Raw genomic sequence first — 19,509 nt, 5'->3', positions numbered from 1 at the left:
GAATCAGCATCATACAGATAGTATTTAAATCTTTAACACTGTTGAGATCTTCTAGGGATCGAGTACAGATACATACAACATCTTAGGACCAGGACCTAGACACTCTAACTTCAAGACCAAGAATAAGAGGAGAATCCAGTGAAGGAAACTGAGAAGGAGGTCCCACGAGGTCAGAGAAAAACCAAGATGGCAATGTCTCAAAAGCCAAATTAAGAATGTATCATGAAGGAGGGAGTGAGCAACTGTATCAAGGGCTGCTCAGAGGTCATGGATGTTAAAGGCTAGGAAGTAACCATTGGATTTTTTATGTGCTGGCCAAGTTAGCTTTGACAAAAACAGTACATGAAGATGAGATGGGGAAAAGCTACTTCGCAATGGATCCAGAAAAAATGCAAGAAGGGGAAGTGCAGATAGCCAGGAGGAAATTTTCTTTTTAGGTGTAGAATTTTAAAAAGAAGCAAAGAAAAGGTGTGTTTAGCTAGCAAAGTGTAGAATCAAGAATTCTGTTTATGTTTAATGCCAGATATTATAACAAGCTTTCATGCTGATGAGAATTAACCAGTAGAGATGAAGGAAGTTGATAATGCAGGAAAGAGGAGGAACAATAGCAGAGGAAGATGAAAAGGGATATAAACAAGTGCACAGTGTTTACTCTGTAATAGAAGGGAAGATCATCTATGTGGGTAAAAAGCATGCAAATGTGTAGCTTCAGGAATGCAAGGGCATACAAATTTTTTTCTGATTACTTCTACTCTGTTAAATAGAAAGCAAGGTAATCAGCTGAGAGTGAGAAGGAAAAAGAAAGAGGCTTGAGAAGAGATCAGGAAATGTAAACAAGTAATCTTGAAAATTGGGGGATAAACTGATTGGGAAAATGGACTAGTAAAATACAGTAAGATTGCACTGGTAATCCGCCCAGGGTTTGCACTTATGAATTTAAAATGAGCCTAATCAGCATGGTCAAATAATTTCCCCCAGCCAGTGCAGCATTGTGGTTATAGGTCCAGAAGAAGCTGATGTTAGATGAAAGAATCTTTCTTTGTCTAGTACAATAAAGGATGAGAAGGACAAAAAAGTCCAGGATATATGCAAGCAGTGATTGCAACGAGAGATCATGGTGAGAAAGGAACTGAGTAAACTAGAGATGACCTGTGAAAAAGTGGGAAGAGCCAAGAACCTAAAGAGCCCCATGGGGCTGAAGCATGTTGGAGTTGGTTTATTAGAGTGAATGAATTTAAAATTTAAGAGGTTGTTTTGAAGAAGGGGATGCTCAAAATAGAGAATTAGGGAAGTGCATACTGATTGTCATGACCATGGAATGGAAGTAAGAACAATGGAATGAAGCAATCAAGAAACTGGAAGGCCAGATCATTGGAATGATAGTCCACATGAATATTAAAATAACTAGGAAAAGTGGCAGAAATAATTTTGGGAAAAGAATGACGGAGAACCTAGTTCTAAAATCATCAAGGATGAATGATGGAGGTGGTAGGTCAACTCTGTAGATACTACAAGAAGTAGTTTAGGGAAGTGAGAGGTTTTTCAGAGGAGACACTCATGTCTAGAAGTGGTTTTTTAAAAAAAGCAAGAACACCTACACTTCAGGGCCAGTGATACACAGGATGTTAGAGAAAGTTGAGAGTTTCACAGAAAGAGACCCATCAATAGGCAGCCAATTTTGTTTAGAACAAGAAAGTGAAGAAATTGCTAAAATTGTAGGATATAAGTATTTGGCTGGTAACAGACTATGAGTTTCAGGGGATACAATGGAAGAATTTAAGTGATTGAAAAGGAGTAGAGACTGGATGTGATTAAAGGATGTACTAAACCATGTTGAGTAAGAGTCCTGGGACCAAGAGATAAAGAAACTAGCCTAGGAGAGGTTAAGTGACTTCTCTAAGTCACTTGGTTGGTATGAAACATCAATTTATCTCTTTATTCTCAAGGATAAGAACTAACATGAATCTTCTAGGAGGCACTTTGAAAATGTTTGTTGAATGACTAATCTACTTATCTCTGTGAAGAAATATAGTCATCCAAACAGTTCAAGAAAAAAATAAGTCTTCGTATCAGTTAATTCAGTATTTCAGTAAAAAATTGGATTTTTGAGCCTCAGTCACCCTCTCTCCATTGCTGCTGGATAACTCATGTACTAGGTTGTCATAGAGATGGTACTGTCACCTGCTCATTGAACACAGAAAATGGAATTGTGGAAATAACTTTCTAAATCAAAGAGTGAATTAATTTCTAAGAGAGGTTACAAATGTGCTTGCTACCTTTAAAATGACATTAAAATACATTAGATACTAAAATACAGATACCTTTCTGACCCCCCAGTTATATTATGTAGTTCATGAATCATATTAGTCAATACTTCTGTTAACAGCAATGACAAAAATTTAGATGACAAAAAGAGCTCTGCTAAGACCTAGACTTAGATTAAAGTATCTGCTCATGGCCTGTGTCAACTAGACTACACAAAATCAGTTTCTTCATAGACATAATAAAGTCTATTTCAACCACTCTCTCATTGAATTTAATCATGATCCAATATGAAAATGTTTGTTAAGTTGTCTTGAAATTGTAATGCATTAAATGAATAAGGGTCTTATTATTATTATCATTCAAATGTTTTTCTTTTAAAACAACTGAAAATATATATTTTAATGTTTTCACTAGACCATGAAGAACAATGACATTGAGAAACGTTTTACTATTGGACTCAGCTTTGGATTTTAGAGGTGTTTAATGATTTCTCGCCTTTATTTTATTTCAGAAATGTTCAACCTGAACTGAAATCGCTTGCAATGGGTGTTCATTCACTAATTATACGATCACTAGGTATGATAAATACACAGATTATAAGTTCAAGATATAAATTTTCGTGTCAAAGCTCAAAGACTGATTTTAATTAATTTCAAATTTTAAGAAAATAAAAAAAGAATAGTATAAGTAAAAACCATTTCTATTCTTATGGTAAATGATAAATAATAAGAGACAGAGGAAAACTGTGTAATCTAAAAGAGAATTCGATTGTTAATTCTAGTTCAAGTTCATCTTTAACTAGAACAAGGAATCATATTTGTTTTACGCTCTGTATTACGATATGCTGAAATAGGATTAAGAAAAGAGAAAGTTTTTCTAGCACCATAAAATAGAAAGAAAGGAACTTTGTCATCCCAGTTGTGAGCTCTATTTTGATATGTCTAATATATGTGGCACAGTGGACCTAATTGCTGCTATGGGAAAAATATATGCTGAGTACCATACTTGCAATTTACAAACAATTGTCTTCAATACAATAAATGTGTAAACTGTCTATAGAGTATATTAAACTGAAAAAGGTATCTGGAAAACAGATTATTTGAAGTTTTAAAATTCCATTAATGATTTAAGACCAAATTTGTTACCTAAAAATGTAATTCAATAAGTTTGATCAAATCAGTGGTTTTATATGGGGAAAAGAAATTATTGGCATATATTTTTTATTTTTCAAAGGGTAGCTGTGATTTTTTGAAATCTGTGAATTTCTCACCCATTTTTTCCTCAGATATATTGGCCTCATATACCAACCCCTTATCATTTAAGATTTCTCATTCTCAGAAAATTGAGAATGATTAAAAATAAATGAAATCAGTAAAATTGTAAAATGTGAATCACTACCATTTTATGTAACAAAATAAAAATTGAAAATTATTTATCAAAATACAAAAAAAGAACAAAGTATAATTATGAATACTTCAGTTCTACCATCTGAAGAATAGAGCTCTACTGTCGTGTTTAAAAATTTTTGATCAAATTACCAATGCTTAGAACTAGGAGTCAATCTCATAGTTTATTCAAATAACAGTAAAAGCAGACAGGTATATCTATCGTAAGATAATGCAAATGTTCCTGAAAAATCTTACAGTCTGCAAAATTATATACCACAAATAAAAATTGGATTAGGCACAGACCACTAGAGACTGAGGCATCATTGTAATCAAACACTAATAGAAACAAAATTCAGCACCACAGGCCCTAACCTGGACAACCCAGGCTGCTTCAAAAGGCATTAAAAATGCAAACAATCTATGGAGAGAAAAATATATGATCATGGGCTCTAGTGACACTAAAAACAGAGAAAGAAGGACAACTGGCCAGGAGCCTAGCATTCTCTGAGTTTGGGCCTGGGCTTTTTAATAGAGGAAGTCCTAGTGTTGGCACTCACCTTTTAATTTTCTTAAAAATAGTATTGAAAAATCTCTTGCCTTTGTAGCAGTTAAGCTGCAAGTTTTTTCATTTCCTCATGAAATTATGTCTACTCTCATTCTTCCAGCTCTCTTTGTCTAAAAAAAAAAAAAAAAATTGCACATGAACCAACATGACTTTCATGTTTTATTAACAACATTTTTCTTTTTAACTTAAGTTGGCATTATAGGAAGAACAGAGTGTACAGGAATATAAAATTTCTTTTTCTCTATGTGTGGTGGCAGGGTGAGGGTAGATAATAGATGTCTATGCTATTATATGTGGTTCGAGATTTTGAGATTCCTAATAATCTTAATTCTTGAGTAGAGTTAGGTCAAAACAATGGAAGAATTCTCCAAAATTTTTAACTTTTATTTATTCCAAAGTGTACCAATGTAGAATATCACCCAGTTACATTTGAAACATGTTTCTTAGATTGATGTCTTCTCATCTCATGTTGTAGGAGGAATTCCAGCTCCTATATATTTTGGGGCCCTGATTGATAAAACATGTATGAAGTGGTCCATCAACAGCTCTGGAAAGCAAGGGTCTTGTAGAATATATAATTCCAAGTTATTTGGGTAAGTTGTCATTAATATATTTCATTAATTTGTATTTTTCCCTTGACTATTCTTAAAGGATGAGGTTTCATTGTCAGTATAATAATATTAATAGTTATAGCCATCATTTAATAAACCATATTCAGCATTGTATCAGGCAATCTGGTATCTCATTTTAATACTCATAGAAACTCTAGAAAATATATGTTTTTTTTTCCTTAGATATGAAGAAACCAAGTATAAAAAAGAATAACTTGTTCAAAATCTCACAGCTAATAATAAAAAGATCTGGAATTTATTCTCAAATCTTTTCATTTCCAAAACTTCTCCTAATATTAAACAACAACAATAGCTATATTCAATGGCCTCTGGCTTCTCTTGGAAGATACAAAATTACCTACTGGGGCTCTAGTCATAGGGAACAAAAAGGAAAGAATTGTTTCTATACTCTTCTATTCATAAGGAAAAAAACTATATGGGCATTTAGAAAAAAATAGTGGCAATAATACCTTAACTTTAAATAAAAATTAATTGCAGATTAATCAAATATGCAAATATGAAACTGCAAGTATTAGAAGAAACTATGATAGAAATTCTTTTAATTATCTAGGAAGAAGGAATGTTTTTAAGTGTGACCCAAACCCCAAAATCATAGTAGAAAAAAAAGATAAAATATATTTTTTTTAAATTCTGTGTCATAAAACTTATCTGAAGCAAATTCAAAGACAAAAGATAAATTGGAAAAAAAATTGTAACTCATGACACAGACACAAGGCAAATGTCCTAAATATATAAAGAGCTCTTAAATAATGAAAATAATATCAAATGCTGGCAAGGATGTGAAACATCAGGAGCTCTTTCATTTTGCTAGTGGAAAAGCAAAATGTTACAGCCAGTGTGGAAAACAGTATGACAATTTCTTACTAGCTAAACATAGGCTTATTGTGTAACCAAGGAATTGTGTTCTTGGGTATTTATTTACCCAAATGAGCTGGAAACTTACAGCCGCACAAAAGCCTGCACATTAGTGTTTATAGCAGTTTTATTCATAATTGCCACAAAAAAAAAATGGAAGCAACTGAGATGTCTTTTAGTAGGTAAATAAACAAATTGTGATACTTTCATACAACAAAATATTATTCAACAATATAAAGAAATGAGCTATCAAGTTACAAAAAAAATTAGGCAGAAATGTAAATGCGCATTGCTAAGAGAAATAAGGCAGTCTGAAAAAGCTACATACTTTATGATTCCAAACATAGAATCTTTCATAAAGTTTGAGCCAGGAAACAACTCTCTTTAGAACTCAGCATTTTGTAGCTCACTCATGGCCCTTATCTCTTTCCCTTTGGTTAGTCGTGTTCATTGTTTAAAGTACTTTGCAAAGTAATTGCCTAAATATTGTCTAAAGTAGAATTTTTTTTTAAAAAAAAAGTGGTGCACTCACCAATGAATACATAAAAATAGTTCAATCGTTATCCTGTGACTTTTTTAGATTTATTATGTAGAGATAATAACCAGATAATCATTCATTGATTTTATCTAGCAAGACAAATATCATCAATTCCTAATCCAAAGAATAGAAATCTATATTATGATATAAGTCCTAAATCTAAACCCAACTTCTTCAAGTTTTCTCAGCAATAGTCACCTAACCAGAAACCTATATTAATTTTCTGGATAGCAATGGAATTTTTTAAAAGTTCAACATTAGTGTATTACTACTTGACATAACCCAAGCATGAGGCAAATATACTTGAAGACTTTTAAAATATTTCTTTCATTTTATTTGATATACCACAAGATCCCACTGAAGATTAAAATTGAAATAAACTTAAGTTTAAACAGGTCAAAATTATATAATTGATTCCATTCACCTTCAATTAAACCTGATTGTTCAAAATATTTTTTGCATAAAGCTTGTCGACATTTAGTTAACAATGTCGTGAAGCCAGTGAGTGCTTCCTAACCTACCATGTTAATTGTCGTCAGTTTTTCCTGCTCTTTATAATCATCTGAAGAGCTTTAAAAAAATACTAATTTCTCTGTCCTACCTGTAGAGATTTTGATTTAATTCATCAAGGAGTGCGGCCTGAGCGTGAAAGTTTTTTAATCTCTTCAGGTGACTTTTTGTTTGTTTGTTCCTCAGGTGATTTTAATTATTTTAATTGAGACTCACAGGAATAGACCTTGTGTGCTAGATTGTTTTGTGTGGTTTTGTTAAATACTTCCAGTAGGCCATGCTGCAGGGCCTTTCAGACTGCATTCAGCCTGTAAGCTAAACGTTGGCTCTTGGTTCAATCTAAATGCATTCAATTTGGTTATCTCAGTCAATTCATTCTCTTTATAATCTGTCGCACTACACATGAACTAATCTGCCTCAGAGAAAGTTAACCATTCCAAATACACCTTTTTTTATAGAAAGCACTTGGGTAGATCATTAACCACCCTTAGTTTCTGTTTAAAATATTCTGCTTAATATTCCATTTAAAATAATCAAAAACTCCTTATGCACCAACAAAAAGAATCATTAGAATTGCTGCCTTAATATTTTTATGTATAATTTCTAACAATTTTTTAAGGTCTTCTGCATACTGGAGAGGAGCTCTGTAAATTATGTCATACAATTTAAAATGAAAATTGACTTTTTCTTTTCACAGGTACAGCTTCTGGGGCTTGATTGGGAGCACTAAGTTGTTAACAGTTATTTTGTTTATCGCATTTATTTATGCTATGAAGAAAAAATATCAAGGAAAAGATACCAAGGTATCAGAAAATGGAAGAAAAACTGTGAATGAAGAAAACTTAAAATTCTTAAATAATTATGGACGTTGCATACCTCCTGCCAGAGCAGATAGTGAAACACACATGTGAGGGGAGGGAAAAAAAATCCTGTTGCTGTGTTTCCAATCAACAGTGTGTACATTCAGTAGGATGTCATTTCTGAGCATTTTCCAATTCTTTTGCTGATAATTCCCATACACTTTACATGTGATGGAACAATAAATTACCTATGAATTTATAATAATGAAACAAACTATAAACAAAAAGGAATAGAAGTACTCATTGTTAGCATGAGGCTATGTATTTGTGGTTAAGATTAGAACATATGATCCATGTAAATTTAAAGTGAGATTAGTATGTAATAGAAGAAAAAATATTTGCTCAGGCAACATAACTCAATAAAATCAGTGACTAGGTAGAGATGAAAGGGGGGAGCAGAAATTAATAGCCTAAATTAAAAAAAAAAAATCTTAAGATTAAAAAAAAAAAAGTCGAGACCAGTTACTCAAGCCTGAAGTCTAGTATGATGGAGCATTTATATTGTCATGACATCTGTCATTCATGTATTAAGTCATATATTTCTCAAACCTTATCATTTATAATTTAAAATTGAATTTATCTAGCAACCCCTGATGCAACTTCTTCCAATCTCTCATTAAAATACTGCTGAAGATATAGTGATAATCAAAAATTTGCAGGCTATGATTATCAGACAACATATTACAGAATGTATTTTAAGTTTCTTTAGGGCCCATGTAAATAACTTAATATAAATCCATGGAAAAGGATTAAGAAAAACTGACATAAACTTGAGAAAGCAAAGCCCATTTAAAAGATGTGTCTTCATTTCATGTCTGCTCCTGGAAGAAGTGAAGTCCATATCAGATCATTTATGAGCTGTCTCTCAATTACATAGTTTTTTTGCGTGTTTATTTGTTTGTTTGTTTGTTTGTTTTGTGCACAAAGATATATCTTTCACATCCCCGCAAGTAGGACAAGAAATAGAGTGATAGAGTACAAATATTTAAATACTGAATTTGCTAGTGACAGCAGCATTGTTATTGTGAATGCTAGAAATTATAGTGTTTATTCTGATAGGTTAAAATAAATTGTTGGGGGGTACCAGAATCACCTGTGAAAAAATTTTTTGAATACTCCAATCTTATACTCACCATAGAGATTCTGATTCAAAGCATTTGTGATGTTAAATCTGTGGACATCGCCTTTTAAAAAATCCATATAGAGTCCTTGATGAAGAGATACAAAAAACCAAACTGCAGGATAGAAGATATTCCCGAGTATAGCAAAGTCACACGACATGAAAGCTTGCCAGAATCAGGAACTGGACTAAAAGTTATGTATAGCAACCTATTCTCAAGTCGTAGACCTGAGAAATGATTCATTAATCACAGAGGCAGAAATTTCAAAAGACCACCCTCCTTGCTAGATTGGTAAATAACAAGTCTGATGGCATCTTGTCTCAGTAAAAATAAACAGAAAAATTATGAAGCTCTTTTTTTTAAAACAAAGAAAATAAAAGCAATGTTTTGAATGTTTATTTATTCAATAATTTTTGAGTGTCAAATATCTATCAGACAAAATTAAGTATAATAGTAAACAAAAACAAAGAAGGATATTGCTTCGTGAAGCTTACACTTTCGAGGGGAAGGATAATAATAAAATTAAATTATAAAATAATAAAATAATATAAATTAAAAAGATAAATTTATTATTTCTAAATATGATATGTACAGTGAGAGAAAGGAACATTAAAACATATACTTCAGATTATTTGTTCTACTTCAGAATCCAAGAATCAAGAATAAATATATTAATATTTAATTCAATGGCATTTCTTAAACAGGAATCTTAGGAGAAAAAAGAGGAAAAATTCAATAGATATGAATAAGATAAAGGAAGCTTGCAAGAAATGAAAATAATGCAAGAATGTAATTAAAATATGTATTGGATGAGGTTAAAAGAAGAGAAAGGTCAAAAAAACAGATCAATGATGAGGAAGTTACATTTGAAAATCTGTCAAAATATGGAAGAAAAAGATAAAGAAGCAAATTATAAAAGAAGATAGATGGTTAAGAGAACAAATTAAGGCACCAACCTAAGAAATTTGATATTTTTAAAGAAGAAATTAGATATGGAAAGGAAGTGTTAATCAAAGATTTAGGGGAAGAATGCCTTTCCACTATGAAGAAAGACTTGAGTATACAGACTGAAGTTTCTTCACACTCCTATCCATTTTCATGCAATGGAGGCTTTGACTCTGATGTTTCTTCATCCTGAAATGCTCTTTCCACCTAATTAACTGCTTCTCAGCGTTGAGATCTAAGCTTTATCACATTTCTTCAATGTCTCTGACTTCACTACTCAAAAATCTTCCAATTATATTTGTAGCAAGTTAGCACTTATCAAATGATAATTTTACATTTATTTGTGATTATGTGATAAGTATCTGTCTCCTCTACTAGTCATACTATAGGAAGGTAGGAATTAAACTCATTTTACCTGTCTATTTTATTCCCAGCCTCTATCTTGGTGTGTTACACACAATAGGTGCTTTATCAATTATTTTTGAATGAATGAATGAATGAATGAATGTATGAAGTTAAAAAATGTCAGTCTTATTAAATAATGTCATAAATAAGAACTGAAAGAAGCATGCAAAAATAAAAATAGCTAGCTGCATTAAGGTCATTGGATATGGAGTGATGGTTTCAGATGTTTTAAAGACTTTAATATTTTAAAACAAACAAAAAAATTTTTAAATGTCAAAAAAGTATCTTTTGACTGCCATTTATAGGCTAAGCCCAGGAGATAAAAAAACATTTATGAAATAGAACTTTTGCCCTTTGGGAGCCCATAAATGAGATGGGAAAGTAGGCATGTAAACATGATAACATATACTATAATAAATTCCGTAATAGAATAAAAAATGTTCGAGTCTCTCATTCACGGGGACCATGGTAATCTCTTTGTTTCAATTTCAACATATGTATTACTGGAGATTTTACCAAAACAAAATGATTAAGAATTAATTATAACAAATTTGGCAGTGGTCATTGTTACTTTACTCTGTGTGCCTTCTACCCTTTCTCAATAGACAGTGCTTACCCTCTGGAACTCAAGAATCAACTTGATGAGATGATTGCAACATAAGCAGTGTAATTTTAGCAACATCTTAAAGCATTCTTGACCATTAACCCGTAGACTCACCTCTCACCCTCAACCAACCTCCACTATTAAAATTGATGTTGCCCCAAGTTCCATCATTGGAAGTTTATCCCTTTGAAGACTTTGTCTTTATTTAAATTGGAAGAGATCATATATGACCATATGAGATTCCAATCATTTTTAAGAAATAGGTTTTTGATAGGAGTACAAATAGAGAACATGAGAGGAAGAGAAAATGTGCAGAGAAGAAGAGAAAGGTCACAGAAACATGAGATAATAAACACTAAAAACTCAAAAAGATTTTTGTCTTCTACTCATCATTTTATTTAGGCCTCATCTTAATAATAATGATTCTATACATTTAAATCTTCTGCAAAAATGTTCCTTTGAGCCATGTCTTCATTTGTTTAATAATTCTGTCTAATAATTTATCGAGTAATCTGTTTCATATCTAGAGTTTAGCCCTGTCTACAGCCACGCTACCCTGAACAAGTCTGATCGCATCTGATCTCAGAAGCTAAGCAGGGTTAGGCCTGGTTAGTACTTGGATTGGAGACCACTTAGGAAAACCCGGTACCGTAGGCATAAAAAATTATAAAAAATAAGGGATTGTAAGCTGATGAGGTCCTTGCAATCTGTGAGGTCAACAAGGGTTGCCTTGCTTAAAAAAAAAAAAAAAAAAGCCAGGATCAGTACTGTAATACTGGTCTTTAAAAAAAAAAAAGAGAGAGAAAGAGAGAGAGCTGAGAGAGAGAGAGAGAGAGTTTAGCCCTGATAATTGCTTTGTCTACCCACACTATTTTCTATTGCCTTTTTATGTCTTAGAATTTTCTGTTGAAGACCATAAATGGAGTATAGGACAATCGATACTGAGGTAAATGTTTTTTATACTTGGAGCTGAGCTCATTTTTCCTTCTTCTAGGCCTATAGTGTGGATTTGTATCAGGAGTAAGGCTGGGTTTGAAGTTTATTGCTGCTATGGTTACCCTCTGTGCCTCCAGAGCTTCGAATTCCTCTGGGGAAACTTTGTATCTAGGGTCTGCTCTCTACTTGGATTTTATTCTTCCTTTTGTCCTGTTACCCAGAAACAATCTCTCTTACAGCTCTCCCAACTATAGTCCATTCTCCTTTTTTAAATTTATTTATTTTAATTAGTTTCAAGTATATGTACATTGGTTAGACATCTATATAGTTCATAAAACGATCCCTCCATTTGCTCCCTCCCTCTCCTGACCCTCCACCTAGCCAAATTATTAATGCTATATAGTCCATTCTTGTATTTGCTAGATGCTTGTTACCACGGTTGGGGGAAGGGGTGGAGGAGGGGGACTTAAGCAGGCTCTGTGAACCTGGATCTTGGGGGTGCCCTGCCCCTCCCCCAGAAGAGGAACTTTTGTTTCTTGCATCCCTTCCCAGTGGCAGGATTTTTCAACAAGTCCCTACAGTTTGGGTTGCCCTTCCTCACTGGAGAAAGGATTTTGTTCCTTAGGGAAGAAAGGGAGACTGAACTCGAACAGTCGCTGCTATTCTTCACCACCCTCCTCCCTGCCAGCACCAAGAGTGCTCTCTCCAGATTCCCTCTGATCTTCTTTGAGGGTGTCTGGTGTGGGTCCTGGGGGAATCACCTGCAAGAGGCGTAATCTCACCTTTGTATGCAGCCTTCTGAGGCTTCATTTTCTCATGCCTACTCACACCTGGTCTTTGCAAATTTCTAGCTGAATCATTTAACTGACATAAGTGGCATTGGGTGGCTTCTGCCCCAAGTAAATAAATGTTCAAATCTTGTTTCTCCCTGCAGGAGCCTCTCTCTCCAGATGCCCTGTTAACTCTTTGCCCAATAACCTCAGATCATTGATAGGTTCAAGAAAAGTCGTAATTTGCATTTTATCCAGCTTTTTCTAAGTATAAGCGTGTAGGTGCAATACTGTTTTCTTCTCTCTGCATGTTTGAGTTGAAACCAGGAGTCTCACTTTTATTCCTTTGATGTGAAAGAAAATCTATTTCAATTACCTTTAAGAACTTTTAAGACCTATTTGAATTATTTGAGAGCACTTCTCTTCCTTTCTCCCACCTGATTCTAGTCAATAGGTTCTTCAGTAACTAGTAAATTATCAATTTGTAAACAATTCTTAGCACATCTATCATTCTGAACTGTACCTTTCATTTCATAGGCCCGAGTCATCAGGCAAGAAGGTTTTTATTTTGTTTCCTTTTATCTTCTCTGTTGATTTTTTAAAGATCAGAAGTTTTTTCAAAATGGTAGGTCTTGTTTTGTTAACTTGGAATTTTTTACCCAAAGATTTATCCCTAGTACCTGTGCATAAAGAGTTCTATGATGTTCTTTTAGCAATATTTCCCATATTCTTATGGTCCTTTCTTTAATATGAGGTCCTAAATAGCTAATAAAGAAAATAATGAATAATATTAAGAATGAAAGTAGAAGAAAAGGTATAGTCTTGCAAATACATTTGATATTCGGACTGACTACAAGAATATTTTCAATGTGGCAAATTTGTTAGAAGTTATTTGTTGTATACTATACTAGATCTGCAAGTGACTTTTCTCCCAGATTTTAAGGAAACTTACAGAATTATGAAAAGAATGAGGTTTTCTAACTCATATTGAAGCCACATAAATATCTTTCCCCCATATTAGCCATTCTAAGGAATTTAGCACAGTACATCATTGCTGATGGGAATCTCTGTCTCTGTCTCCCTCCTCCTCCTCCTCCTCCTCCTCTTCGTAACTTCTATTGCTTTCATTTCATTTAGTTATCAAAAAATGATGTTAGTAAGGGCTAGTTTTTTAATTTACCAAGCTTGACATCTAGAGGCCAAAATAATCTTGTCAATATCTACATTTCAAAAAGTACTAGAATTTTGTTTGAGATTTCACTGAATCTACAGATAAATTTTGAGAGATCTGACATCCTTACAATATTAAACCTTTGAATCAGTAAATGTGATATATGTCTTAATTTCTCTGAACTGTTTTATAGTTGAGGCAGTAGTCTTAAACACTTGTTATGGGATTTAGTGCTAGGATTTCAATGTGTTTTTCTTTTTTTGATGCTACACTAAATGGTACTCCTTGCTAATATAATTTCCTAATTGCTTTTGACATATGAAAAACTACATTTGATTTTATGTATTACCCTTTTATACAGTGAACTTTATTAAAATTCACTTATTAATTTTGATAGTAATTAAATCTGTAGTAACTTTTGGATTTTCTGCATATAAACATGTCACTGCTAGTTTTATTTTTCCTTCCTTATCCTTACAAATTTTAATTCTTTTTCTTCCCCTGTTTCCCTGGCTATGATATGATATTGGATAGAAATGGTGATAGCAGGCATTATCGTCTCACTTCCAATATCAGCAGGAAAACTTTACTATTTTCCATTTAATTATAATGTTTGCATTAGGGTTTTTAAACCATGATTGTATCCTGAAGCATATCACATGGAAATTTGTGATTTTTCTACTCATTCTAAGTATTTACTTTTTAATCTCATTGTATATTCATAATTTAAAATATTTTCTTATAGAGGCCCTGTTCTCAAATTTAAGTTTCCCTCCACAAAAGTTAGCCCCGCCCCTGCCGGTGCACATGCTCAGTGCTGCATCCGGAAGCCAGGCTCTCGCTGTGTTCCTGCTCCACCATCCTTCAACTGTCACCTTTCATCTCTATGCTTCTCACCTTTTGGTTGCAAGATGACTCCTTACTGCTCCACAAGGCCCAATATCCATGGTTTAGGAAGGAAAAAGGAAAAGGGCAAATGTCTTCTTCGAAAGCTTTCTTTTTATTTTAGGAAAAAAAAAATCCCTTCCCAATTAGCAAACTTCTGCCAATATCTCATCGAGTAATACTGTAATCGCTGTAACTGTAGCCAGTAACAAAGGAGATATTCTTAAATTTGCTTCTACTGTTCTGTCAATAAGAACTGAATGTTTTTCTTTCTCTCCGTCAATCCAGAGTCATCATTTCCCACCAAGACCTGAATGGGAAGCTTATGTAAAAATTCTGATTCCTTAGTGACTCACCACATATCCACAGTGTTTAAAGTTACCTTGTACTGTTATTTGATGTTCTGCATTACTTTCTATGTAAATTTACTCACCCTAATAAAATGACACCACTTGAATTCTCCTTCAGTTCTACAGCCTACAACTTAGTTATCATATCCCTCACAAGCACACACCAACACAAATATTCTCTAGAACCAAGTATAGCAATGAGAAAACAATTGTTCAATAAACACCCACTGGAGAGCCTCAACAACTCTTATAATTGGAGGACTCGATTTCATCTCTTTCAGTAAAATGCATTGCTTTTGCTGATGTGTTATTCTTTATGAAACATTATTTTTAATCATGTGTTACATGCACAAGGGGAAAAAAATCGGAGTACAAAGGAACCGAAATGAAAGATAAATGTATTGTTTTTTGCTCCTCCTCATGATAATCCAATGTCACAGAGGCAACCACTTTGAAACAATTCAAACATGTTTGTAAATTTTATCTTAATTTATCAAGTTTAAAATATATTTTTAAACTTTATGCTATAAAATATGAAGAATGGTTATTCCCTCTCCTTCCATTTACATTTCTTTTCCCGATTTCTGTTTTTTTAAGTTCTTATTTTTCAAGCTCCTGTAAATATTGGTTACTTGTAGTATTATAAATAATAAACTATTTCTAATTCCATTCAGTTAGACTACTCACAATATTAAATAAGAAAATTAGTAACCCTAGACTCTCCACTACCTGTTTTTTCCTGTTTCTCTTTTCTTCTCTGTCTTCTATGCCATCACCTCTGCACTGTCATGAGGGAGTACAAGTGCTGAGAATAAGAACAGACCACCCCAGGCCTCATGGACTCTAACAACAGAGGTCATGAGGGGTCACAAAGCACTCCAATACCCACTTTCTCTGATCTTCTTTCCTCTATCAAGAATCATCAAGAGAGAACCCTATGTTCTCAGAGTAAAAAGCTATCTTTCCCTGTAGTGGGTAAGAATGGGCTCATGGAACCAGGTCAAAAATCATGTGTCTTTGGACCTACTATGCTCTACCAAGAATATTCAAGTGAGTAAACTGTGAATAGAGCAAAGCTCAGCTTTCTCTGATCACTTTACTAATAGATGTCAAGAAAGGGCCACGATACTCAAGTAAAAATCTGCTTCTCCTGTTTGCATCTATAACATGGGGTCATGAAGGAGCCCAGTCATGACTCCTCTTAAATGTGACACTCACAGTCTCACCAGCACTTTCTGCCTTAAAATGCATCAGAACCGATCCCTTTACGTCAGTCCCCCAAAAAGCTTCAGGACTCCAAGTTCTCATTGTCTTTCTTCTAATTTCTATAAGTCTGATTTCCATACACTTCCAATTATCTACCTTTTCCTCTCAAACACCGTTTTCTGAAATCTGCTCACTTTCATTTGTCCTCTGGAACTTAGGGTCCCTCATCATCAAAACCATCTGCATTCTCAAACTCATAAATGAGCATTCTCTTCACCACTGCACCAAATCCTGGTTTTTCCTGAGGGTGCGGCTTTCCACAAAAATTTCTTATGTGGTAGCTGTTTACTTTTTCTTACAACCTTATTTTAACTTCCAGACCATTCTCCTCACTTTCTCCCCTCCAGAAAAAACAGCTCCAGACTTCAAGTTATTGGGCTCTATATGTTTCAATCATATTTACTCTGAGTTACATTCTTCATTTCTGAAGATTTTAGCTCGCCTGTCATCTTTCAACACTGTCCCTTGGTCTTGAATCATGGTTATTTTTAATAGTCCTAGAGGTGACATGAGTCCAAAACTTAACTCTTAATTCTTCTCCAAAAACTTGTTCTTTCTCATGAGTTGCTTTTTTCTCATACGGCACATCCAATTGCTGAGAAAATCATGTTGGTCTGAAAAATATCTATAGACAGTTCTTCAAGTAAGTGGCTTATTTTCTGTCCACCTACAACTAGTATTCTTTGAGCTTGCAACCAGAGGTTCCTACCTACATTAGGAACTCTTTCTAAGTGCATTCTGGATGACAGCTTCTTCCACTCGAATCTATCCCTAGACACACTCTCATTCTCTTTATGTTACACATAAATAACTATAGTATATTGACATCCTCGTCTCTCATTCTTCCTTTCCTCATTCTCCTCACCATTAGAGATTTATATCATTTTATATATATTTACTATCATTTCAGTGTGATAAAGACTAAAGAGGGAGAATACAGAATAGATAAACAGAGCTGTTCATTCTATTATCTTGAACCAAAAATTCCATACCATTCATAAGATCTCTTGTATTGTATCTATAAGTTATAAAATAATACTGTGAGTAGATTTAGTTTTAAAGGAGCATCTCAAATTTTATTAACCTCAGTTTTTAAAAAGCTGCTTCTTAAAAGCTTCATTCTCTAAGATGGTTTATGGAATTAGTGCTTGTGTTTTAACTTAGGACACTGTGGGTGGCATAAACATTGATCTAAGAAAGCCTCCTGAATCTGGGAAAGTGTTCCTTTGACAATATCTTCACTACAAGTAGCCTTTAAGGACTAATGTTTTTCTAATATCACCCTTTTATCCTTTGGCTCAGACTCTTGTTTTTAAGAGAGAGTTTAGTCACCAGGTTTGAATTGCTGAAAAAAAATTCTAACAATCTTTATTACATGATTTTTAATAACCTGATTAAGTTAGTCAGTATTCTGAACAAAATGAGGAAATATATAGCATGAGTAATAAAGCGGGGAATGAATTGGAAGCAAGTGATGAGTAATCTATTTTGAAAGAGTCATGTCTGAAATGAATAGGAAAAGTTAAAGAACAATTTCTAAATCAAATAAAAACACACAGACTTCTTTAACTTGGAAGTAATAAATTTGAATATAATACTTAAATATTTACGTAAGCAAGATGAAAATTTCTGTCTCTGAATAACACCAATATCAAAGCAGAAATTCAATGGAATTAAATAGAAATTAAATAAAAATTTCACAGGAGGAAATTTTTAGAATCATTTGGAAAAGGAGAAGTGGGAAATATACTCTTATGGTATGTATAAGAGAAATTATCGTTTTAACATAAAAATAAAATTGGCTCTGATATCCTGTTTTGAGAGCTGTTATAAATGTCCCTCTGAGGAAAACTTCTAATGCCATCGATGTCTCAGAAATACCATCAGTGAACTTTTTTTCATCTTAAGTAAAAAATATATATATATTTTTGAGATTCTTAAAGACAAGAAAAAGTTATGTGCAGTACCTCTATTGATTTTAAAACAATTAAATTGTAGTGTGTTCTCCAACTCTGGGAAGCATGATATAATAGAACATTACAGTTTAGTTTTCAATTCATCATTATTCAAAACTTTGGAAATTTGGTCCATTTCTTGGCACTCATTTTCCTTCCTTATAACTCTTGCCTCTACAGTTCCTGAAGAGGCATTTTCATCAGGTAGACGATATTTCCTCAAAATAATTAGGATAAAAAGAGCTGGGATAAAGCCTAATCCTCTTAGGGCTATTGGCAGTCCAAGGTAGATGTATCTATTAAAAAAAAAATTAAAATACATTAAATCTCACATAGTGTGGTGAATATAAACTAGTTTTGCATATATTTATTAATATTTTATTCCCATAAAAACAACAGCAGCTAATTGTTTTGCATGTTGGTCATATATAAGCAACTTTGCCAAACTCTCTTATTGTTTGTTAAAATGGTTTTTTTTAGAATTTTTCACCTAGAAAATCCATTTTTATTTTCTTCTTTTCTATTCTTTTACTACTGTTTGTATTTTATTTTTTTACATTGAATAGAACTTCCAACTTAAATTTGATATTGACAGTGATTGCAGTTTTATTCCAGTATTTAATAAGCATAATTCCAAAGAATCACCATTAATGATACTTACTCTTGTTATTTTTAAGATGACCTTAATTAAGTTAAAGAAGTTCCTCTCTTCTCTTCTGTGTTTGCTCAAAGTCTTAACTATTGATGTGTGAAACATCACCAAATCATATTTTTACACATAGTTAGCAGAAGATCCGAATTTTTTGTTATTATGTTAAGAAGGTATATTACATTTATAGCTTTTTCTGAAGTTGAATTATCTTTGCATGCCTAAAATAAACTCTATCAGTTAATTTTTCCACATTATTAGATTAAATTTGTTAATTTTTTTTAAGATTTTTCCATGTATATTTATAAGTAAAATCAGCCTATACTTTTTTCTTTGTACTGAACTTGTCTAATGTAGATATAAAGATTGTGCTAGCTTTGTAAGTAGAGGAAAATTTTTCTTCTTTTTCCATTTCTTGGAGTAAATTGTATGATGTGGGAATCATCAATTCACTGAAGATTTGTAAAACTTGCCTTAGAAGCATCTGGACTTGGTGCTTTTAGAAAGTGGGAATTTTGACCAATTCAGTTTGAATAGCTATAAAAATATTCATGTTTTTATATGTTTATAGTAAAATTTGGTAATACATATTTGTTTAGAAAGTTCTTGTGTAATGTTTACAAATTATTATGTCTAAAATCCCTAAGTAACTGTATTTATATTCCATTTTTCAATCTTAATAGTTTATTTGTATCTCCTCTCTACTTGCCTTTTCAGATAATTGTCATTATTATTATATTTTAATATTTTAAAAAATATAGCTTTTTATTTTTTTGGTATGTAGTCTATTCATTTCTGCTTTTTATTTTCAACTTTCTACTCCTAAAATTTTCTATTAT

The 19,509-nt window shown here is 32.9% G+C and overlaps 2 protein-coding genes and 1 pseudogene across 5 annotated transcripts in view; 2 read left to right on the top strand and 1 right to left on the bottom strand.

The window, feature by feature from the left end:
* Positions 1–8,090, top strand: part of LOC120618378 (solute carrier organic anion transporter family member 1B3-like) — a 37,411-nt gene extending 29,321 nt beyond the window's left edge. Inside the window, exons 13-15 of the mRNA XM_039882544.1 lie at positions 2,777–2,841; positions 4,694–4,811; positions 7,451–8,090. Of these exons, the coding sequence (XP_039738478.1) occupies positions 2,777–2,841; positions 4,694–4,811; positions 7,451–7,664 (397 nt within the window). The 3' untranslated portion in view covers positions 7,665–8,090. The remainder of the gene's footprint in view (positions 1–2,776; positions 2,842–4,693; positions 4,812–7,450) is intronic.
* A 3,136-nt stretch (positions 8,091–11,226) lies between these two features.
* Positions 11,227–11,345, top strand: LOC120618676 (uncharacterized; annotated as a pseudogene).
* A 145-nt stretch (positions 11,346–11,490) lies between these two features.
* The window catches only part of SLCO1A2 (solute carrier organic anion transporter family member 1A2), a 77,446-nt gene continuing 69,427 nt past the window's right edge, over positions 11,491–19,509 (bottom strand). For all 4 annotated transcript variants that reach the window (XM_039882546.1, XM_039882547.1, XM_039882545.1 and 1 more), the window contains one exon: positions 11,491–18,317. In XM_039882546.1, coding sequence (XP_039738480.1) covers positions 18,104–18,317 — 214 coding nt within the window. In that variant the 3' untranslated portion in view covers positions 11,491–18,103. The remainder of the gene's footprint in view (positions 18,318–19,509) is intronic.

This window comes from Pteropus medius, unplaced genomic scaffold, assembly GCF_902729225.1.
Source record: "Pteropus medius unplaced genomic scaffold, Ma_sr-lr_union100, whole genome shotgun sequence".
NCBI classification, from domain to species: domain Eukaryota; kingdom Metazoa; phylum Chordata; class Mammalia; order Chiroptera; family Pteropodidae; genus Pteropus; species Pteropus medius.
The sequence above is the reverse complement of the archived record's forward strand: the minus strand, read 5'-3'. Positions and strand labels throughout refer to the sequence as shown.